Raw genomic sequence first — 22,282 nt, forward strand, 5'->3', positions numbered from 1 at the left:
AACCAGGAGTCATCCAATGAAATGAATAGACAGCAGGTTTCAAACAAATAAGGAAGTACTTCTTCACACAATGCACAGCCAACCTGTGGAACTCATAGCCAGGGGATGGTGTGAGGGCCAAAAGTATAACTGGGTTAAAAAAAATTAGATACGTTCATGGTGAATAGGTACATCAATGGCTATTATCCAAGATGGTGAAGGACACAACCAAAATGGTACAGAAGTCCCTGAACCTCAACTGTCAGAAGCAACTGGCACTGACCAATGTCAGAGACAGGATATGGGGCTAGACAAGCCATTGGTCTGACCCGCTATGGCTGTTCTTAAGTTGTGGGCATCCAGGGACAACTAGTGAAATGTAACGTCCCATGTTATACTCAGAGTCAGACTGGATTATCCTTTATGGCTTAAATACTATGAATTTATGAAAAAAAAATGACTAGAATATATGGAATTGTTTGTGCCTAAACAAAACATTTGACAACTTTCAACATTTTTCATTTACAAAAATTTCCTCAAAAAACAAAATGTTTCAACAAAAGTGAACATGTTTTGGTGATTTCCTTCTGTTTTGATCAAACAGTATGTTCAAGAATGTCTATAAAGGTCTTTTAAGTTCTCTGGGGAAACACTCAGCTGTGAGAATAATGGATTTTCAGTGCACTGGCAGTTCCAAAAAATCATTTGGGGTTGAACCAAAACCCTTTTTTTCCCAAAATTTTCAACAAATCAAAAAAAAAAGTGGGTCAAAAAAACCTTTCATTTTAGCTTTGACCATTTTCAAATGGTTTTGTTTGTTAATAAAATCAGCGAAATTTTGAAACATAAGTCATTTTGAACCAAAGTATCAAAACAATTTGATTTTTTTTTAATTAGGTCTTTTCACCCAAAATAACTTGGCAAAACTGACACAAATTTTCAAAATATTTTGGAGTTGAAGAATCTGCACTTTTTGCTGAAAAAACTTTTCAGACAAAAAATACCACCCAGGTCTGCCTAGCACATGAGGGTCATGATGGCAATTGTGTGCATCATCGTCCCCCACATAAGTACTTTCACACAATGATGAAGAAGCCTCTTAATACATGTATGATTGTGAGGTGGTCAGCTACTCTACTGATGTGACCCCTATAATTACTTAATGGATGGATTCACTTGTTCGATCCATTGCACACAAGCACAAGTTCACTTAGCTGCTTTTTCCATTCCTTTCACATCTGCAGATAAAGAATTTGAAACCCAAGCCAGGTTGGAGAACCAAACCGGCCTCAGGGAATTCATTCTCCTGGGATTTCCTACCAAACTGGAGGTCCAGGCCTTGCTCTTCCTGATCTTTTTTCTCACCCGCGTGCTGACAATCACAGAGAACGTGGTCATCCTCCTAGTGGTGAAGCAGAACCACAAGCCCGTGTGCTACTTCCTGGGGAACCTGTCCTTCCTGGAGCTCTGGTATGTCTCGGTCGTCCTGCCCAAGTTGCTGGTGGGCTTCTGGTCTCAGAAGGAGAGCATCTCCTTCCCCATCTGTATGGCCCAGCTCTACTTCTTCATCTTCCTCATGTGCACCGAGTGCGTCCTCCTGGCCGTCATGGTCTATGACCGCTACATGGCAATCTTCTACCCACTGCACTACCTAGCCATCATGACCCACCAACTCTGCCTACAGCTGGCAGCTCTCTCCTGGGCAGGCGGCTTCTCCATCTCCCTGGTCAAAGTGTACTTCATCTCTTGCTGAAATTTTGCTGTCCCGGAGTCATCAACCACTTCTTCTGCGACATCTCCCCAGTGCTCAACCTGGCCTGCACCGACATGTTGGTGGCGGAGATGGTGGACTTTGCCCTGACCTTGGTCATCCTGCTGCTCCGCTTGCTGTCACTGTCCTCTCCTACCTGTGCATCATCACCACAATCCTGTGCATCCCCACTGCCCAAGGCAGGAGGAAAGCCTTCTCCACCTGCGCCTCCCACCTCACCATGGTCATCTTCTTCTTCTCAGCCACTGTCTTCATGTACACCCAGCCTAGGAGGCTCCACCGTTTCAACCTCAACAAGGTGGTGTCTGTCTTTTACGCTGTAGTCACCCCAGCGCTGAACCCTCTGATCTACTACCTGAGGAACAAGGAAGTGAAAGAGGTCCTGAGGAAAACCCTGGACAGTAACTGCTCCCTAACCAATTGGATAGGCATGGAATCATAGCAATGTAGGGCTGGAGGGGACCTCAAGAAGTCATCAAGTCCAGCCCCCTGAGCTGAGGCAGGACCAAGCATGTAATCTGGGATTCCCAAAGGCATCTAAGTCCAGCTCTTTAGGATTAGAAAGTTGGTCTAGCAGATAGAGAAGTAGAATTGGATTTCTGAGACCTGGGTTTAGTTCCTGGCTCTGTCACTGATTCTCTGTGTGACCTTGGAACTTGATCTACTGTATGGAAGATTCTCTCCATCTATAAAATAGGGATAATAATTCCATACCACACAGGAATGTTGTGAGAAATAAATCCATAACTGATTGTGTAGCCCTCTGATACTATCGGGATAAAGGCCATATAAATATCTTGGTAGGTAGATAATTCCTGGTGAATTTCAATATGGGCTTAGGGGTATAACTCCGTTAGGGTCCTTTCAAATCCCAGCCATAGGCTGAGATTTTTCAAAGCCACTAAGAGATTGGGGACTTTCAGAAAGGAAAGGGAATTGGTCATCCAAATGTCCTAAATATCTTTAAAAATCCAGTGCATAACACAACAATTCCAAGTTCTGTAGCCACCAGGTGCAGTCACAGGATGAAAAGCCATGGGATACAACAGATCTGGGATCAACTACCAATCATGCCATGGAATTCCTGTTGGACTATGGGTGAGTTTCTCTGTCCCTTGGTTCCCCATCTGTAAATCAGTAATAACAATACCTCTTTTGCCAACTGTTTGGCTGACTTGTCTATTTATGCTGAAATTTTCAAAGATGTTTGATGCCCAAATTCCGCCGAAATTCAATGAGAGATGTACACATAATTCCCTTAGAATGTAAGCTCCTTGGGGCGGGCTCTGTCTCCCATTATATGTCTGTATGTTGCCTAGCACAACAGGACCCTGATCTCAGTTGGGGATAATAGTTATTTTGTGTCAGCTCCATCTCTGCTATAGAGCAAAAGGGGGAAAATATTCCTGACTCCTATTTCCTTATACCATGAAGCATGTGGGTTAATATCTCCGAAATACATTTGTTCTGCTTCAGGTGCTATTCCTATTCATTTACACCTTTTAACATATTTCTTATCATATTGATACGCCACTAGCCTATGTAACATTCACAATTAAGGATGTATTGAGAGGAAGTGGATTTCACTTAGTCCCCTTTAATCCTGTTTTCTGTTGTTGTATTCCACTGAGTGCCTTTTTGCTGTTCGATAATGACTGAACCACAAAAAGCCAATTTATGTTGTATGCGGTCAAAAATTTCTGCTGAAATTTCTGTTCAACAAAAATAAGATCTTCAACTAAATAACTTCTTTCTATATAAAACTGAGTTAAAAAAACCGGAAAACCCCAAAACCATACAACTTTTTTTTTTTATTTTCAGCCAACACAGTGAAATATTCTGGCCAAAGAGTGAAATCTTAAATTGAAATATTTTGATTTTGAAATCCTGCAGCAGTGCCTCCTAGGAGTCTCCTCTGTAAGCTGGCCTCCCCAGCTGGACTCCATCTCCCATCATACTCTACAGCCATGGGACTCCCATGATGCATTGACTCCCATTGCCAACACCCGATAATGCTCAGCAGAGTGGCTGGGAGTTTCAAAGAAACCTAAGGGAGTTAGGCACCTGAATCCCTTGGAAATACAATGGGAGCTGGGCACTTCTATATGAAATCACAGCCTCTGTGTCCTCACATCCCAGTGACTACAGAGTGGGAACTGACAGCCTTTAAGGGCAGTGCCCAGGACCTGGCAGGATTGAGCCCTATACAATTGTGGAGTTTTCAGTCACTCAGGCTGGGATTCTCCAAGGACCTAAAGAAGTTGGACACGGACTTTCAATGAAATTCATTTATCAACTAGTTCCATAGCTCAGGAGTTAAAGCATTGGCCTTGTAAACCAGGCATCATGAGTTGAAATCTCAGTGGGGCCTGCTCTGTTACTTTGTACAGTCAGAGCAAGTTTTGACAGGTGTGGAGAAAGTAAATAAGGAAGTGTTATTTACTCCTTCACATAACACAAGAACTAGGGGTCACCAAATAAAATTAATAGGCAGCAGGTTGAAAACAAGTATTTCTTCACACACACCACATTGTCAACCTGTGGAACTCCTTGCTGGATGATGTTGTGAATGCCAAGTCTATAATGGGGTTCAAAAAAGAGCTAGATAAATTCATGGAGGATAGATCCATTAATGGCTGATGGGCAGGGATGGTCTCCCTAGCCTCTAAAAAGAAAAGGAGTACTTGTGGCACCTTAGAGACAAACAAATTTATTTGAGCATAAGCTTTCATGAGCTACAGCTCACTTCATTGGATGCATTCAGTGGAAAATACAGTGGCGAGATATATATACATAGAGAACATGAAACAATGGCTGTTACCATACACACTGTAACAAGAGTGATCAGGTAAGGTGAGCTATTACCAGCAGGAGAGCGGGGCGTGGGCAGGGGGGACCTTTTGTAGTGATAATCAAGGTGAGCCATTTCCAGCAGTTGACAAGAATGTCTGAGGAACAGTGGGGGGTGGGAGGGGAAACAAACAAGGGGAAATAGTTTTACTTTGTGTAATGACCCATCTACTCCCAGTCTCTATTCAAGCCTAAGTTAATTGTATCCAGTTTGAAAATTAATTCCAATTCAGCAGTCTCTCGTTGGAGTCTGTTTCTGAAGATTTTTTGTTTAAGAATTGCAACTTTTAGTTGTAGTTGTAAGAATGCTTGATAGAAATGCACTGCTATGGGTAACCGCATGGCCCCACAGTATGCCAACATTTTTATGGCTCACTCAGAACAATGCTTCCTCAGCTCTTGTCCCCTAATGCCCCTACTCTACTTGTGCTACATTGATCATAGAATCATAGAATATCAGGGTTGGAAGGGACCTCAGGAGGTCATCTAGTCCAACCCCCTGCTCAAAGCAGGACCAATCCCCAATTAAATCATCCCAGCCAGGAGTTTGTCAAGCCTGACCTTAAAAACTTCTAAGGAAGGAGATTCTACCACCTCCCTAGGTAACGCATTCCAGTGTTTCACCACCCTCCTAGTGAAAAAGTTTTTTCCTAATATCCAACCTAAACCTCCCCCACTGCAACTTGAGACCATTACTCCTTGTCCTGTCCTCTTCTACCACTGAGAATAGTCTAGAACCATCCTCTCTGGAACCACCTCTCAGGCAGTTGAAAGCAGCTATCAAATCCCCGCTCATTCTTCTCTTCTGCAGACTAAACAATCCCAGTTCCCTCAGCCTCTCCTCATGAGTCATGTGTTCCAGACCCCTAATCATTTTTGTTGCCCTTCGCTGGACTCTCTCCAATTTATCAATATCCATCTTCATCATCTGGACCCATGGAAAAGAAGCCCTTGAGAAATTCCACCAGGATTTCAACAATTTCCATCCCAACATCAACCTCAGCCTGGAGCAGTCCACACAAGAGATCCACTTTCTGGACACTACGGTGCTAATAAGCAATGGTCACATAAACACCACCCTGTATCGGAAACCTACTGACCGCTATCCCTACCAACATGCCTCCAGCTTTCACCCAGACCACACCACCCGATCCATTATCTACAGTCAAGCTCTACGATACAACCGCATTTGCTCCAACCCCTCAGACAAAGACAAACACCTACAAGATCTCTATCAAGCATTCTTACAACTACAGTACCCACCTGCTGAAGTGAAGAAACAGACTGACAGAGCCAGAAGAGTACCCAGAAGTCACCTACTAGAGGACAGGCCCAACAAAGAAAATAACAGAACACCACTAGCCGTCACCTTCAGCCCCCAACTAAAACCTCTTCAACACATCATCAAGGAGCTACAACCTATCCTGAAGGACGACCCATCACTCTCACAGATCTTGGGAGACAGGCCAGTCCTTGTTTACAGACAGCCCCCCAACCTGAAGCAAATACTCACCAGCAACCACACACCACACAACAGAACTACTAACCCAGGAACCTATTCTTGCAACAAAGCCCGTTACCAACTGTGTCCACATATCTATTCAGGGGACATCATCATAGGGCCTAATGACATCAGTCACACTATCAGAGGCTCGTTCACCTGCACATCTACCAACGTGATATATGCCATCATGTGCCAGCAATGCCCCTCTGCCATGTACATTGGTCAAACTGGACAGTCTCTATGTAAAAAAGTAAATGGACACAAATCAGACGTCAAGAATTATAACATTCAAAAACCAGTCGGAGAACACTTCAATCTCTCTGGTCACTCGATTACAGACCTAAAAGTTGCAATTCTTCAACAAAAAAACTTCAGAAACAGACTCCAACGAGAGACTGCTGAATTGGAATTAATTTTCAAACTGGATACAATTAACTTAGGCTTGAATAGAGACTGGGAGTAGATGGGTCATTACACAAAGTAAAACTATTTCCCCATGTTTATTCCCACCCCACCCACCACTGTTCCTCAAACATTCTTGTCAACTGGTGGAAATGGCCCACCTTGATTATCACTACAAAAGGTCCCCCCCACGCTCCGCTCTCCTGCTGGTAATAGCTCACCTTACCTGATCACTCTCGTTACAGTGTATATGGTAACACCCATTGTTTCATGTTCTCTATGTATATAAATCTCGCCACTGTACTTTCCACTGAATACATCCGATGAAGTGAGCTGTAGCTCACGAAAGCTTATTCCCAAATACATTTGTTAGTCTCTAAGGTGCCACAAATACTCCTTTTCTTTTTGTGAATACAGACTAACACGGGTGCTACTCTGTTCCGTAGCCTCTGTTTGCCAGAAGCTGGGAATGGGTGACAGGGGGTGGATCACTTTGATTACCTGTTCTGTTCATTCCTTCTGGGGAACCTGGCACTGGCCACTGTCGGAAGACAGGATACTGGGCTATCTGACCCAGTATGGATGTTCTTATTTTCACAGGAACTTACTGAAATATTTTATTTCAATTGTACAGATTTGACTATAGAATAGAATATTATAAAAACAAGAACGTGAAAGTAAACCTTTTCAACCTTATTGCAATGAAATATTTTGATAGTTTTAAAAGGAAATACTTTTTGGAATATTTCATTTAATGAAAAATTCCAAAATTTTGGCCCATTTCAGGACAAACCAAATTTAAAATCTTAGAATTTCCTGTGGGACTGAAGTTTGAATTCCGACCTGCTCTGATTACAAGTTATATCTTCTGTGACTAGGAATATTTCTGACTCGACTAGGGTTCCACTGCTTAACTATCTCTCAATCTGCCCGGTATGTGGACACCACACATATATGAAAGCTGCAATATCCAAAGAAGCTAAGACCTGTGGAAACCTAAATCCAGGCTTAGGCTTCTTTGAAAATCCCAGCCTAAATATTTTTCTGCTCTCCTGTGGCTGAATTGTAATGGTATTTTCAGCCCAGAAAACAACTAAGGCCCCAGTCCGGCAGACATTAAGGTAAAGATGTGCATACATTTAAATGCTGGAAGGAGCGGGGCCTAACTGAGTGACTATACAGGTTAAATGCAGCCTTACCACCTTTATTCTATCTGTTCATGTATAGGAAGGGGGGCTAGCAATACTGGTTTAAGTCCCCTTCATGTTGGTAGAACTGTAAGCATTGTAGTGGTTGTACTGGACTCCTCGCTTAACCTTGTAGTTATGTTCCTGAAAAATTCGAGTTCAAGCGAAACGATGTTAAGCAAATCCAATTTCCCTATAAGAATTAATGTAAATATGGGGGGTTAGGTTCCAGGGAAATTTTTTTCACCAGACAAAAAACTATATATTATACATATGTACACACAGTATACATTTTAAACAAACAATTTAATACTGTACACAGTGATGATGATTGTGAAGTTTGGTTGAGGTGGTGAAGTTAGAGGGTGGAAGAGGGTGGGATATTTCCCAGGGAATGCCTTACTGCTAAATGATGAACTAGCTTTTGGCTGAGCCCTCAAGTGTTAACACATTGTTCATGTAGCCTCACACTCTACAAGGCAGCACAAATGGAGGGAGGGGAGACAGCATGGCAGACAGAGACAGAGACACACACCCTGTGTGTGGGAGAGAGAGAGAGAGAGATGTGCATTGCCCCTTTAAGTACATTGTCTTTTTAAGTGGATCAGGAAGTTGAGACAGCAGCTGCTGCCCCAAGCTCTCTCTCCCTCTGTGTCCCCACCCTGCTCTATATGGAGAAAGGGTAAGCAGGGTGCAGGAGCAGGGGGGAGGGAGACACCCTGACATTAGCATCCTTCTTTCCCCCTCCCCTGCACAGCTTGCAGGAGGCTCCGGGGAGCTCCAAGGCAGAGGACAGGAGCAGCACATGGCAGCGGGGGAGGGACAGCTGAACTGCCCACAATTGATAGGCTGCTGGGCAGCTGCCACACAAGGAACTTAGGGAGCTGATGTAGGGGCTGCCGGTCCACCCTGGTTCCAAGCCCCCACCAGCTCGCTGCAATGGGCTGCTCTTCCTGCAAGCTGTGGACCAAAGCAGGAGGCTGCCAAAGAAGTTATAAAGGGAGCTTTGCACAACTTTAAATGAGCACGTTCCCTAATTGATCAGCAACATAACAATGCAACAACATTAACTGGGACAACTTTAAGTGAGGAGGTACTGTGTAGCTAGCTATCTTGGTAAAAACAACCCCTGGCACTAACATAGTTACAGCAGTACAAGACGTGGGTGCAGATGAGGCCTAAGGGTTTATCTGTTCCCAGATACTATGTGATGATCCCCCTCTTGACCAGCACACTGGGGATTGAAGTAGGAATCTCCAGAGCTAAATACGCAAGTCACTACAGTTTGAGCTAAAGTTCCATAGCAGCTGACATTAACAACTCATATCTTCTGTGCATCAGCCCCGAGGGGTCGTCCAACACACACTCATCAGTGGGTTACAATTGCATCAGCTGAACTTCAGTCAATTTTATTAAACCAGTGCAACTTTTAAGTGTGAATATGCACACATTGGTTCACACTTGATTCTTTGGATTTAGTTGTGCCTGTACATTTTTGGGCTCAGGCTAAAGATTTATCTGCCACAATGACACTGAATTTGATTTTTTTATATAATTTTGACAAATAATATCAATGTATATTTTTAAGCATTTTTTTCTATTTTTGTTGATTTAAATGTTCACAGTTGTGCGAAATTATAGGTAAGCATGAAATTATGGGGGTTAGATAATTATTTAATATCAGTAGATGCTGAGATTCAAAAAGTTAACACCTTGTAGCCATTAAAACACAAATTGTCAGCATCACATGTCAAAATATACAAAGTAAATATCCTTAAGTCAAATTCTTATAAGTTCTCAAGCAGCATTTTCTTACTTGGGCTGTCTGTAAGTTTTGATTTTTATTGATGGACCTTTGGTCTGACCCAGTATGGCCATTCTCATATTCTTATGTTATGCTAATGGAAATATGCTTTCATCAGTATGAGTGTGTATGCTGAAGTCGATGTTTACTGATATTTACCGATGAAAATCTAATCCTTCCAAGCCCAGATGTAAGAGTCTCCACATACAAAGTTGCATTAGATCAGCTAAACCAGTATAAAATTGCACTTTTAGTTATATCACTACCAGTTTCCCTGGGGGTAGCGCCGAAGTCCGGTTGACTTTCAAAGTGATTTAAGCCCAGATTTTGAAATATATTTATGCATTGCTACATTCAGTGTGGCAAGGCCCAGGTCCTCCAAGGTATTTAGACAACTAAATCCTACTGAAATAAATGTGAGTTAGGCACCTAAATGCCTTTAAAAATCTGGACTTAAGAGACTTAGGCACTTATGAGTCTAAGACTTATTGAAAGTCAATTGAACTAGCCCTCTAAAGGGCCAGATGTTAAAAGGTATTTAGGGTCCTAAAGAACCAGCTAAGTGCCCGGTGGGATTTCCAAAAGTGCCTATGGCCCAGATCCTGAAAATTAGGCACCTAATTCCCATCAATTTTAATGGGAATAAAGTGCCTAAATGCCTTTGAGAGTCTTGGCCCTGGGCACCTGAAGTCAGTGGGACTTAGGAGCCTAAATGCTTATAAAATATTTCCTTTAGGCTCCTAAATCCTGTAGATGCTTTTGAAAGTTTTACTAGTTAACCTCGAGTTCCCCAAGCCCTGATCAAGTGCAGTGCAGTGGGGCTCCTGGTGGTGACTGGTGCTCCCAGGCAGTATCCCAATACAAATAAATCCTAATTCATTGGGCTCAGCCCACCCCAGGTGCAGGGATTTTTTCATTGACTATTCATAGCCTGCAAACCTCAGCTTCTAGTTTTTTGGCTGAGTCCCCCACATCCCCTGGGATTTCCCAGCGCTTGTGTAAATTTAAAACGCTGCTAATGACTGAAATGAATGATTGAGCTCAACTCAGAACATAGGGGATTCATCGGGTAGAGGTGGGGATTGTGATTTCACACTGGATTCAGTTACGGGCTCTGGCCAGAGATGTGAGACCCACAGCAAGGGGACAACCAGATCCAAAAATGACAAGCAATGGGAGTATCAGCCATTGGAGTTCCAGCCACAGCAAAGGTGCAAACAGCTTTGCCTCTAGGGTACCCAGCTGGGAGCAGCTTGCTCAGCTAGTCTAATGAGATCCCACGGGATATATGCAGCCTCGCTACTCCTGCACCGCTGCTTCCTTTCTTCATTGACACAGAGGCAATTACTAGCAGGGGTCTAACGCCTGGCTGTGCTCCCATGGCGTTAGAAGCAAGAAAAGCCTCCACATCAATAAACACTCACCCACAAACATTGGCTTCAGATTTTTTTTCCCCTATAACAAAAGACAGCAGAGAAATGAATCTTTATGTGCATGTTTGTGTAATAGACTGCGTGAAAGCACAGAGAATATGCAAAATACAAACAGGGCTTTTTATTTTTACATAGTAAACTGGTTTCATAGAATAACAGTCTCTCTCCAGCTTCTTATTCACATTTGTTTGGTTAGCTCAGAGGATAATAGGAAATAATCATATCTTCACATTCACCTTCTCAACTTGACATTAATTATTATCCTCTTGAATAATAGAAATATGAAAACAGGCTAATTCCCTGTTATCATTAATACTAATAAACAAAACAACGAATACACAGTATGTGACAATCAATACATTTTAATAACAACAACAAATGTCCTAATAAAGGCCTATACAATACTTCACTCCCCTTTTGACAGCTGAGGAAGGATTTGAGTGGTGTATTGGAATTGTGCTGGCCCTCTGCACAGGGGTGAACTTTTCAAAGGGGCTTAAGGGATTTAGGCACACTACTTCTGTTGATATTCATTAGGAAGTGAATGGATGTCTTCACTGAAAATCCCAGCCTGGGTGAATTTCATCAAAAGTGTGATCTAATACATGTATTAGACAAAGTGAATCAATAGAGGAAAAGACATTTTCACCCTAAATGTTTTTTTATGTATACTAATCTAATACTATAACAGTTGTGGGGCTGTGGTTTGTCGTCCCAGGTCAGCATCTAGTCAATGCCGATTCACTGCTTGCGTTTTTTCTCCCCCTTCTCTTGGAAACTAATTTGTTTCAAACTGGAAAATCTGGGTGTTTTTTTTTTTTTTTTTTTTTTTACACACACATTTCAAAAATATCAGAATATTTCATTCTGACCATCTTAAAATGTGGGAAGTTTGTCAAACCTGACCCTGTTTGGCAAACCAGTTGCGTCTTGATAAATCAGCATTTTCTGATTAAAATATATTCAAAAATTCCCCATCAGCTCTAACACAGAGAGTTTGCAATCAGAACAGACAAGTCAGACAGAAGGTGGTAGAGGAAACGGGTCGAGTGATTTACTCAAGTTCAAATTGTCAAAGCTGCTTTACACATGGCATTTTCTGTCTGTATAATTATCTTGGGCATGGAATGCTTGTATTTTGTTTGTTAGTTATGACCAAAATACTTCTACTGATACAATAGTGTGGATGATGCTACATTGGTATAAAGATGCTTATTATTAGTATTACTCATTCCTCTTCCTGTAGATGAATAAGCTACACTGGTGTAAAACACCATTACACCAGGATAACTTTCTACCTTATACCAACATTACTTAGAAACATTTTGGCCATTGTTGACTTTTTTAACAGCACCCTTATGAGCATAAATTTCTGAAAGAAAAGGCGTTTCAGACTATGGAAAACTGGCATTTTTCATTTCAAAAGTGTCAAAACAAAAACATAACTTTTGAACATTCTTTTCAAAAATTTTTCTACTTGAAAAATTTGTCACGTCCAACTCTTTCCCATGAAAAGTTCAATTGGTCCTTTCCCGTCCGGGAGGGTCGGGGGGAATCATGTTTCTATTTTCTATGCACTGCTGCAGTAAAAATATTGCTAGCAATGATGACTCAGAATGGTTGCCAGTGGTCTAATTCCTAATTACAGCTGTAATACAAATAGCAAAAAGAATAAATTACAGTGTAATTTCTCAGTACTACTTTAATAAAAAATACAATTGTAGTTAATATGGTTCCCTAGAAAGAAAAGGAGGACTTGTGGCACCTTAGAGACTAACCAATTACGAAAGCTTATGCTCTAATAAATTGGTTAGTCTCTAAGGTGCCACAAGTCCTCCTTTTCTTTTTGCGAATACAGACTAACACGGCTGTTACTCTGAAATGGTTCCCTAGAGTGTATTTTCAAGTGTCCCAAGCAGGATTGTCCCTTACAGTACGAGAGATATAGGGTAATATCTTTTATTGGACCAATTTCTGTTGGTGAAAGATAAGTTTTTGAACTTGAGCTTTTCTTCAGCTCTGGGACAGATACTCAGAGTGACAGCTAAATATAAGCTGGAACAGATTCTTAAGCATAAGAAGTTAATACATATTGCAAGAGACCATTCAAGGTGAAGTGAGAAGTTAACACCTTGACAGTCCCAGGACAAAGGTGGGTTAATAGGTTACAGATTGTTGCAATAAGCCATATCCAGTGACTTTACTGACTGATTTTTACACTATGTTGTCTATATCAGAGACAGGACATTCACTTTGAGAATTCTCTCCACTTGATTCACTATTTCCCAAGGAAGTGGTTTATCCTCACTTTCCCTCAAGGTTGATTTCACTTCCTGGTTCCTTAAGATGTACATCAGGGGTTCAGGACTGGGATGAAGATGCTGTACATGAAGACGATTATCACCTCCCTCTCACAGTGGCTTTGCAGGGATGGTGGCATGAAACCAAAGAGAAGGAACAGATAGAGAAAGGCCAACCCCATGAGGACAGAGGCACAGGTAGAGAAGGCTGACCCAAAGTGACAAAAAATGTTCTCAAATCTGTGGATCTACAAAGACTGAAATGCCTTAAACATAATTGTGGGGATTTTGGATTCATGTAATGCATGTCCTTCCAGGGACAGGTCTTTCTGTTCAGGAATTTCTTCAGGGCAGATTTCACCTCCTCATTTCTCAGGGTATAGATCAGGGGGTTCAGGACTGGAGTGGCAATGCTGTACATGAGGGTGGGTATCATGTCTTTCAGAGGAGATCCCAGGGGTGGCAGCTATGTAGTTGCCAAGAGCTGGTATATAGAAAAGAGACATCACGGTGAGGTGGGAGGCACAGGTCGAGAAAGCCTTTCTTCTGCCTTTGAGATTGGACCTTCAGGAGGAGGAAGGACATGATGTAGATGTTGGAGGGGAGCATGAGGACAAAGGAACTCAGACCAAGAACTGCAGCATCTATGTTGATGAGGATCAGGTTGAGGTGGGTATTGCCACAGGCCAGGTTCAGTAGGGGCTTGATGTCACAGAAGAAGTGGGGGACATGGTGTGGCCACAGAAGGGCAGCCTGGATGCCAAGACGGTGGTCAGCAGCACATGCAGGAAACTGGTGGACCAGGTGGCAGCTGCCAGGAACAGGCAGGCCCATGGGCTCATGACCAGCCTGTAGTGCAGCAGGTTGCACATAGCGGTTGTAGGCCATGATGGCCAGAAGTATGGCCTCACTGCTGCCCAGGAGGTGGAAGTAGAGCTGGGCCAGGCAGCTGGCAAAGGATATGGCCTATACAATTTCAACCATAGTCACATGGTTGCATCCCCCTCCTGGGTCTCAGGTTATGAAGGGGCTGCCATAGCAACCATGCAGGCAGCTGAAGCAGCCCCCACAAAAGTCACACATCCTTATTCCCACCACCTAGACACAGGTGCAATACACAGGGAAACTGAGGCACACACAGCATTCATGCTAAACAGTAAGACTCACATAGGCTTACATACAATATAACAAGGGAAAATCCCCACTTGGTCACAACATATAAAAAGGGTCCAGGCAGGATTGTACTGGTGAAGGCTAGCCTGTGCCACTCCTTGCTCCTTCCCAGGCTACTGCAGCTACACTACTATTTCAAAGTGTTACCTCAAGCAGAGATAGTGTGAGGATGTCTATGTGAGCTCAGAATTGCACCGCCAGCTCCAAGGGTAGATGTAGCCTTCATCATCATGTAATTAAAGACTGTCTCATAATGTGCACACACAACGGTGCAGAATTCTGGTTCCCCAGGCAGCTTCATGCAATGCACAGACAACCTGTGGAACTCATTGCCAGGGGATGTTGTGAAGGCCAAAAGTGAAATTAGGTTAAAAATGAATTAGATAAGTTCATGGAGGATAGGTCCATGAATGGCTGTTAGCCAAGAGGGTCAGGGACTCAACCCCATACTCTGGGTGTCCCGAAACCTCTGGCTGTCAGAAGCTGGGAGTCAATGACAGGGAATGGATCATTCAAGGATTGACCTGTCCAGTTCATTCCCTCTGAAGCACCTGACACCAGACCCTGCTGGAAGACAGAACAGTGGGCTAGATGGACCATTGGTCTGACCCAGTGTGGATGTCCTTATGTTCTTACCTGTAAACTGGGCATTTTCTCACTGCTGAGATAGTGTTTCAATTTGCAGCTTAAATAAGATCAATTTACATAAATGTTAAAACTAAACATGATAGAATTTAGAAGTAATAACCTCACATCATGCAACATCAGAATGGGCTTAACCCTGAGCACTGCTGCTACTACTTTGACTACAGGACTAATTACATTAGCTGGACACAGGAGAAAGCTTTTATCCAAGAGATCATGGGTATGGGTGGATGAGGCCAGGTGTTGGGTCTGTGAGATAGCCAAGGGAAGCCCAGCATAGACTAATAAGAATATGAGAACGGCCATACTCTGTCAGACCAAACTTCGATCTAGCCCAGAATTCTGTTTTCTGACAGTGACCAACACCCGATGCTTCAGAGGCAATGGGCAGAACAGGGCAATGAGTGATCCATCCCCTGCCATTCAGTCCTAGCATCTGGCAGTCAGAGACTTAGGGGGGGGACACAGACCATGGGGCTGTGTCCCTACCCAGCCTGGCTAATAGGTAGGGCCCTACCAAATTCATGTCCATTCTGGTCAATTTCACGGCCAGAGGGTTTTCAGATTGGTCAGTTTCACAATTCATCTGAAATTTCAGGGTGTTCTAACCATGGGGGTGGTCATAAAGGGAAAGGAAGGGTAACAACCTTCCTGCATACAGTACTATAAAATACCTCCTGGCCAGAGGCACAATATCCTTTTACCTGTAAAAGGTTAATAAGCTCAGGTAACCTGGCTGGCACCTGACCAAAAGGACCAATAAGGGGACAAAATACTTTGAAATCTAGGGGTAGTGGGGGGAGGCTTTTTTCTGTCTGTTGTATGCTTGCTGGAGAGAGATCAAGAAAGCAAGCAATCCAACTCCATTAGAATTAGTAAGTACTAGCAAGGAAATGTGTTAGTTTACTTTTGTTTTGGCTTGTGATTTTCTCTGTGCTGAGAGAAAGGTGTATTCCTGGTTTTCTTTTTGTAACTTTAAAGTTTTTTGCCCAGAGGGAAATCCTGTGTTTTAAATCTGATTGCCCGGTGAGATTAGCTTCCCTTCTAATTTTAGAGAGGTGCTTCTTTTACCTTTTTTCTTTCTAATAAAGTTCTGGTTTTTTTTTTTGTTTGTTTTTTTTTTTTAGAGTGACTGATTTTTCTATGTTCTTAAGACCCAGGGGTTTGGGTCTTTGATCATTGTAACCAATTGGTTAGGATATTATTCTCAAGCCTCCCCATGAAAGGGGGTGTAAGGGCTTGGGGGAATAGGAACCCCACGTGGTCCTTTCCCCAATTCTTTATTAAATCACTTGGTAGTGGCAGCATACCCTCTAAGGGGTATAACATGGCAACATGTGACCTCCAGAAGAAGGGGGAATGTCTGGGTTCCAGCAACGCGGACACAGGTAACTAACCGCTTTCATGTTCTCTCCACAGGTGTGGAGAGTGGACCAGATGATATGTCTGGGGGGAGAAAGCAGAAGGAGACTCTGCTGGTTGGAAGGCATGAGATGCCCTGTCCTGAGATGGGGGCTCCATGACCACCACTCCCAAGAGAAGGAGGCAGGTGGTGGTGGTTGGGGACTCTGCTCCGGGGGACTGAGTCATCTATCTGCCACCCTGACCGGGAAAACCGAGAAGTCTGCTGCTTGCCAGGGGCTAAGATTTGCGATGTGACCGAGAGACTGCTGAGACTCATCAAGCCCTTGGATCGCTACCCCTTCCTGCTTCTCCATGTGGAGACCAATGATACTGCCAAGAATGACCTTGAGCGGATCACTGCGGACTACGTGGCTCTGGGAAAAAGGATAAAGGAGTTTGAGGTGCAAGTGGTGTTCTCGTCCATCCTCCCTGTGGAAGGAAAAGGCCTGGGTAGGGACCGTTGAATTGTGGAAGTCAACGAATGGCTACGCAGGTGGTGTCGGAGAGAAGGCTTTGGATTCTTTGACCATGGGATGGTGTTCCATCAAGGAGGAGTGCTAGGCAGAGACGGGCTCCACCTTACGAAGAGAGGGAAGAGCATCTTTGCGAGCAGGATGGCTTTAAAACTAGGTTCACTGGGGGAAGGAGACCAAAGCCCTGATGTAAGTGGGAAAGCAAGATACTGGGAGGAAGCACAGGCAGGAATGTCTGAGGGGAGGGCTCCTGCCTCATACTGAGAATGAGGAGTGATCAGTAGGTTCTCTCAAGTGCTTATATATGAATGCACAAAGCCTTGGAAACAAGCAGGGAGAACTGGAGGTCCTGGTGATGTCAAGGAATTATGACGTGACTGGAATAACAGAGACTTGGTGGGATAACTCACATGACTGGAGTACTGTCATGGATGGTTATAAACTGTTCAGGAAGGACAGGCAGGGCAGAAAAGGTGGGGGAGTAGCACTGTATGAAAGGGAGCAGTATGACTGCTCAGAGCTCTGGTACGAAACTGCAGAAAAACCTGAGTGTCTCTGGATTAAGTTTAGAAGTGTGAGCAACAAGAGTGATGTAGTGGTGGGAGTCTGCTATAGACCACCGGACCAGGGGGATGAGGTGGATGAGGCTTTCTTCCGGCAGCTTGCAGAAGCTACTAGATCACACGCCCTGGTTCTCATGGGAGACTTCAATCACTCTGATATCTGCTGGGAGAGCAATACAGTGGTGCATAGACAATCCAGGAAGATTTTGGAAAGCATAGGGGACAATTTCCTGGTGCAAGTGTGAGATGAGCCAAATGCGGGGGAGCTTTTCTTGACCTGCTGCTCACAAACCGGGAAGAATTAGGAGGGGAAGCAAAAGTGGATGGGAATCTGGGAGGCAGTGACCATGAGTTGGTTGAGTTCAGGATCCTGACACAGGGAAGAAAGGTAAGCAGCAGGATACGGACCCTGGACTTCAGGAAAGCAGACTTCGACTCCCTCAGGGAACGGATAGGTAGGATCCCCTGGGGGACTAACATGAAGGGGAAAGGAGTCCAGGAGAGCTGGCTGTATTTCAAGGAATCCCTGTTGAGGTTACAGGGACAAACCATCCCGATGTGTTGAAAGAATAGTAAATATGGCAGGCGACCAGCTTGGCTTAACGGTGAAATCCTAGCGGATCTTAAACATAAAAAAGAAGCTTACAAGAAGTGGAAGGTTGGATATATGACCAGGGAAGAATATAAAGATATTGCTCGAGCATGTAGGAATGAAATCAGGATGGCCAAATTGCACCTGGAGCTGCAGCTAGCCAGAGATATCAAGAGTAACAAGAAGGGTTTCTTCAGGTACGTTGGCAACAAGAAGAAAGCCAAGGAAAGTGTGGGCCCCTTACTGAATGAGGGAGGCAACCTACTGACAGAGGATGTGGAAAAAGCTAATGTACTCAATGCTTTTTTTGCCTCTGTCTTCACTAACAAGGACAGATCCCAGACTGCTGCACTTGGCATCACAACATGGGGAATAGATGGCCAGCCCTCTGTGGAGAAAGAGGTTGTTAGGGACTATTTAGAAAAGCTGGACGAGTTTCATCCGAGTGTGCTAAAGGAATTGGTGGCTGTGATTGCAGAGCCATTGGCCATTATCTTTGAAAACTCGTGGCGAACAGGTGAAGTCCCGGATGACTGGAAAAAGGCTAATGTAGTGCCAATCTTTGAAAAAGGGAAGGAGGATCCTGGGAACTACAGGCCAGTCAGCCTCACCTCAGTCCCCAGAAAAATCATGAAGCAGGTCTTCAAAGAATAAATCCTGAAGCACTTACATGAGAGGAAAGTGATCAGGAACAGTCAGCATGGATTCACCAAGGGAAGGACTAATCTAATCGCTTTCTATGATGAGATTACTGGTTCTGTGGATGAAGGGAAAGCAATGGATGCATTGTTTCTTGACTTTAGCAAAGCTTTTGACACTGTCTCCCACAGTATTCTTGTCAGCAAGTTAAAGAAGTATGGGCTGGATTAATGCACTATAAGGTGGGTAGAGAGTTGGCTAGATTGTCGGGCTCAACGGGTAGTGATCAATGGCTCCATGTCTAGTTGGCAGCCAGTATCAAGTGGAGTGCCCCAGGGGTCAGTCCTGGGGCCGGTTTTGTTCAGTATCTTCATAAATGATCTGGAGGATGGTGTGGATTGCACTCTCAGCAAATTTGCGGATGATACTAAACTGGGAGGAGTGGTAGATACGCTGGAGGGGAGGGATAGGATACAGAAGGACCTAGACAAATTGGAGGATTGGGCCAAAAGAAATCTGATGAGGTTCAATAAGGGTAAGTGCAGGGTCCTGCACTTAGGACGGAAGAACCCAATGCACAGCTACAGACTAGGAACCTAATGGCTAGGCAGCAGTTCTGCAGAAAAGGACCTGGGGTGACAGTGGACGAGAAGCTGGATATGAGTCAACAGTGTGCCCTTGTAGCCAAGAAGGCCAATGGCATTTTGGGATGTATAAGTAGGGGCACTGCCAGCAGATCGAGGGACATGATCGTCCCCCTCTATTCGACATTGGTGAGGCCTCATCTGGAGTACTGTGTCCAGTTTTGGGCCCCACACTACAAGAAGGATGTGGATAAATTGGAAGGAGTCCAGCAAAGGGCAACAAAAATGATTAGGGGACTGGAACACATGACTTATGAGGAGAGGCTGAGGGAACTGGGATTGTTTAGTCTGCAGAAGAGAAGAATGAGGGGGGATTTGATAGCTGCTTTCAACTACCTGAGAGGTGGTTCCAGAGAGGATGGTTCTAGTCTCTTCTCCGTGGTAGAAGAGGACAGGACAAGGAGTAATGGTCTCAAGTTGCAGTGGAGGTGGTTTAGGTTGGATATTAGGAAAAACTTTTTCACTAGGAGGGTGGTGAAACACTGGAATGCGTTGCCTAGGGAGGTGGTGGAATCTCCTTCCTTAGAAGTTTTTAAGGTCAGGCTTGACAAAGCCCTGGCTGGGATGATTTAATTGGGGATTGATCCTGCTTTTGAGTAGTGGGTTGGACTAGATGACCTCCTGAGGTCCCTTCCAACCCTGATATTCTATGATTCTATGATAAGGGCAAAGAGTTTGTGCCTTGGGGAAGTTTTACCCTAACCTGGTAGAAATAAGCTTAGGGGGTCTTTCCTGCGGATTCCCCATCTGTACCCTAGAGTTCAGAGTGGGGAGGGAACCCTGACAAGGGTCCTGACCCAAAAAGGGGTCATGGGGTGTGTTTGTGGCAAAGTTGTTGTGGGGAGGGGGTCCCAAGATTGCCACATTCACGTCTGTGCTGCCTTCAGGGCTGGGCTAGAGGAGGTTCCTAGAGGTGGAAGTGGGTAGGTGTCAGGGGTTCCTAGCTGCTAGTCCAGGCCACTGGCAGTCTAAGGCAGGGGCCCTGGCCAGTTTGTGGGCCCTCATGAAAAATTGATGCCCCTGCCAAGGAAGAAGCTCCAGAGTCTGTAGCCCCCTTCCCAGTCACCCCTGAGTCCCAGCAGGAGCTGTGGGGGAAGAAGCCCTGAGTCTGAGCACACTGAGCCCGGCTGCAGGCATAGGGGCTGAAGCCCCATGCCCTGGCTGGAGACATGGGGGCCAGAAACTTTGAGCCTGGGGAGCCCTAAGCCCCAGCTGGAGACACGGGGGTAAAGCCCTAAGCCCAGGCTGCCCCATCTGCAGCTGCTGGGTGCAGAAGCCCCAGACCCAGCTGGAGCCACTGGGTGGAGGAAGCTCTGTGCCCCGAGCCATGGCAGGAGCCATGGGGAAGGGGGAAGCAGAAGCCAGGAGCCCAGCTCCTGGGCTACTCCAGTGCCGAAGTGAGGGTGTACCACCCTCATTTCTGCAATGCTTCGAGGTGGGTCTGATATTCCCCCCCACCACCCGGCAAGAGTGGCCATGCAGGGGAAGAACAACTCCTGTCCCTCTCCAGCCTGGCCAGACTAGCAGCTAGGAGCCCAGGCTCCCAGCAACACTTGGAAATCAGATTTCACAGGGAACAGAAATATTTCACAGTCTGTGACATTTTTCGTGGCTGTGACATTGGTAGGGCTCTACTAATAGCCATGGATGGATTATCCTCTCTGAAATTATCTAATTCTTTTTTTGAATCCAGTTATGCTTTTGGCCTTCACAACATCCCCTATCAATGAGGTTCACAGATTCACAGTGTATTGTGTGAAGAAATATTTTCAACCTGCTCCCTATTAATTTCACTGGGTGCACTCTGGTTTGTGTTATGTGAAGGGGTAAACACCACTTCCCTATTCATTCTTTCCACACCTTTCATGGTTTTGTAGACCTCTATCATATCCTCCCTTAGTTGTCTTTCCTAAAATGGACAGTCCCAGTCTTTATAACCTCCCCTCATCTGGAAGCTGTTCCATAACCCTAATCATTTTTCTTGCCCTTCTCCAATTCCAATATCTTTTTGCAGAAAGGGGAACCAGAATTGTATGCATTATTCAAGATGTGGGCAAACCATGGATTTATATAGTGTCATTATGAGAATTTCTGTCTTATTAGCTATCCCTTTCCTAACAGTTCCTAACATTGTTAGCTTTTTTGAATGCTGCTGCACATTGAGTGTATTCTTTCAGAGAACTATCCACAATGACTCCAAGATCTGTTTCTTGAAGGGTAACTACTAATTTAGAATCCATCATTTTGTATGTATAGCTGGGATTATGTTTTCCAGTGTGCATTACTTTGCATCTATCAACACTGAATTTCATCTGCCATTTTGCTGTCAAGTCACCCAGTTTTTGTAACTGTCAAGGTTCCTTCCCTACTCTGAACTCTAGGGTAGAGATGTGGGGACGTGCACGAAAGACCCCCTAAGATTATTCTTACCATCTTAGGTTAAAAGCTGTCACCACCAAAGTGTTACACAAACAACAGGGAAAGAGCCCACTTGGAAATGTCGTTCCCCTCCCCAAACCCTACCCGCCCTTTCCTGGGGAAGGCTTGATAAAAATCCTCACCAATTTGCATAGGTGAGCACAGACCCAAACCCTTGGATCTTAAGAACGATGAAAAAGAAATCAGGTGCTTAAAAGAAGAATTTTAATTGAAGAAAAAGTAAAAGAATCACCTCTGTAAAATCAGGATGGTAACTACCTTACAAGTTAATCAGATTCAAAACAGAGAATCCCTCTAGGCAAAACCTTGAGTTTCAAAAAGACACAGACAGGAATATCCATTCCATTCAGCACAGCTTATTTTATCAGCCATTTAAGCAAAACAGAATCTAACGCATATCTAACTAGATTGCTTACTAACTCTTTACAGGAGTTCTGACCTGCATTCCTGCTCTGGTCCCAGTGAAAGCATCACACAGAC

The 22,282-nt window shown here is 44.3% G+C and overlaps 1 protein-coding gene and 2 pseudogenes across 3 annotated transcripts in view; 1 reads left to right on the forward strand and 2 right to left on the reverse strand.

The window, feature by feature from the left end:
* LOC311529440 (olfactory receptor 6F1-like) overlaps window positions 1–22,282 on the reverse strand; it is a 206,598-nt pseudogene that overhangs the window by 91,061 nt on the left and 93,255 nt on the right. The window lies entirely within an intron of this gene.
* On the forward strand, window positions 1,142–2,192 carry LOC311529406 (olfactory receptor 6B1-like; the record flags this gene model as incomplete). Its single annotated transcript, XM_084645385.1, is given in 3 exon segments — window positions 1,142–1,724; window positions 1,727–1,855; window positions 1,858–2,192. Coding segments are annotated over 3 exon segments (1,047 nt in total).
* Window positions 12,569–15,054, reverse strand: LOC311529407 (olfactory receptor 12D3-like; annotated as a pseudogene). The gene is made up of 3 exons: window positions 15,040–15,054; window positions 13,497–14,196; window positions 12,569–12,578 (listed from the first exon to the last, which is right to left on the reverse strand). The product of its transcript is annotated as an olfactory receptor 12D3-like (transcript).

This window comes from Lepidochelys olivacea, assembly GCF_965140295.1.
Source record: "Lepidochelys olivacea isolate rLepOli2 genome assembly, chromosome: 13".
Lineage (NCBI taxonomy): Eukaryota > Metazoa > Chordata > Testudines > Cheloniidae > Lepidochelys > Lepidochelys olivacea.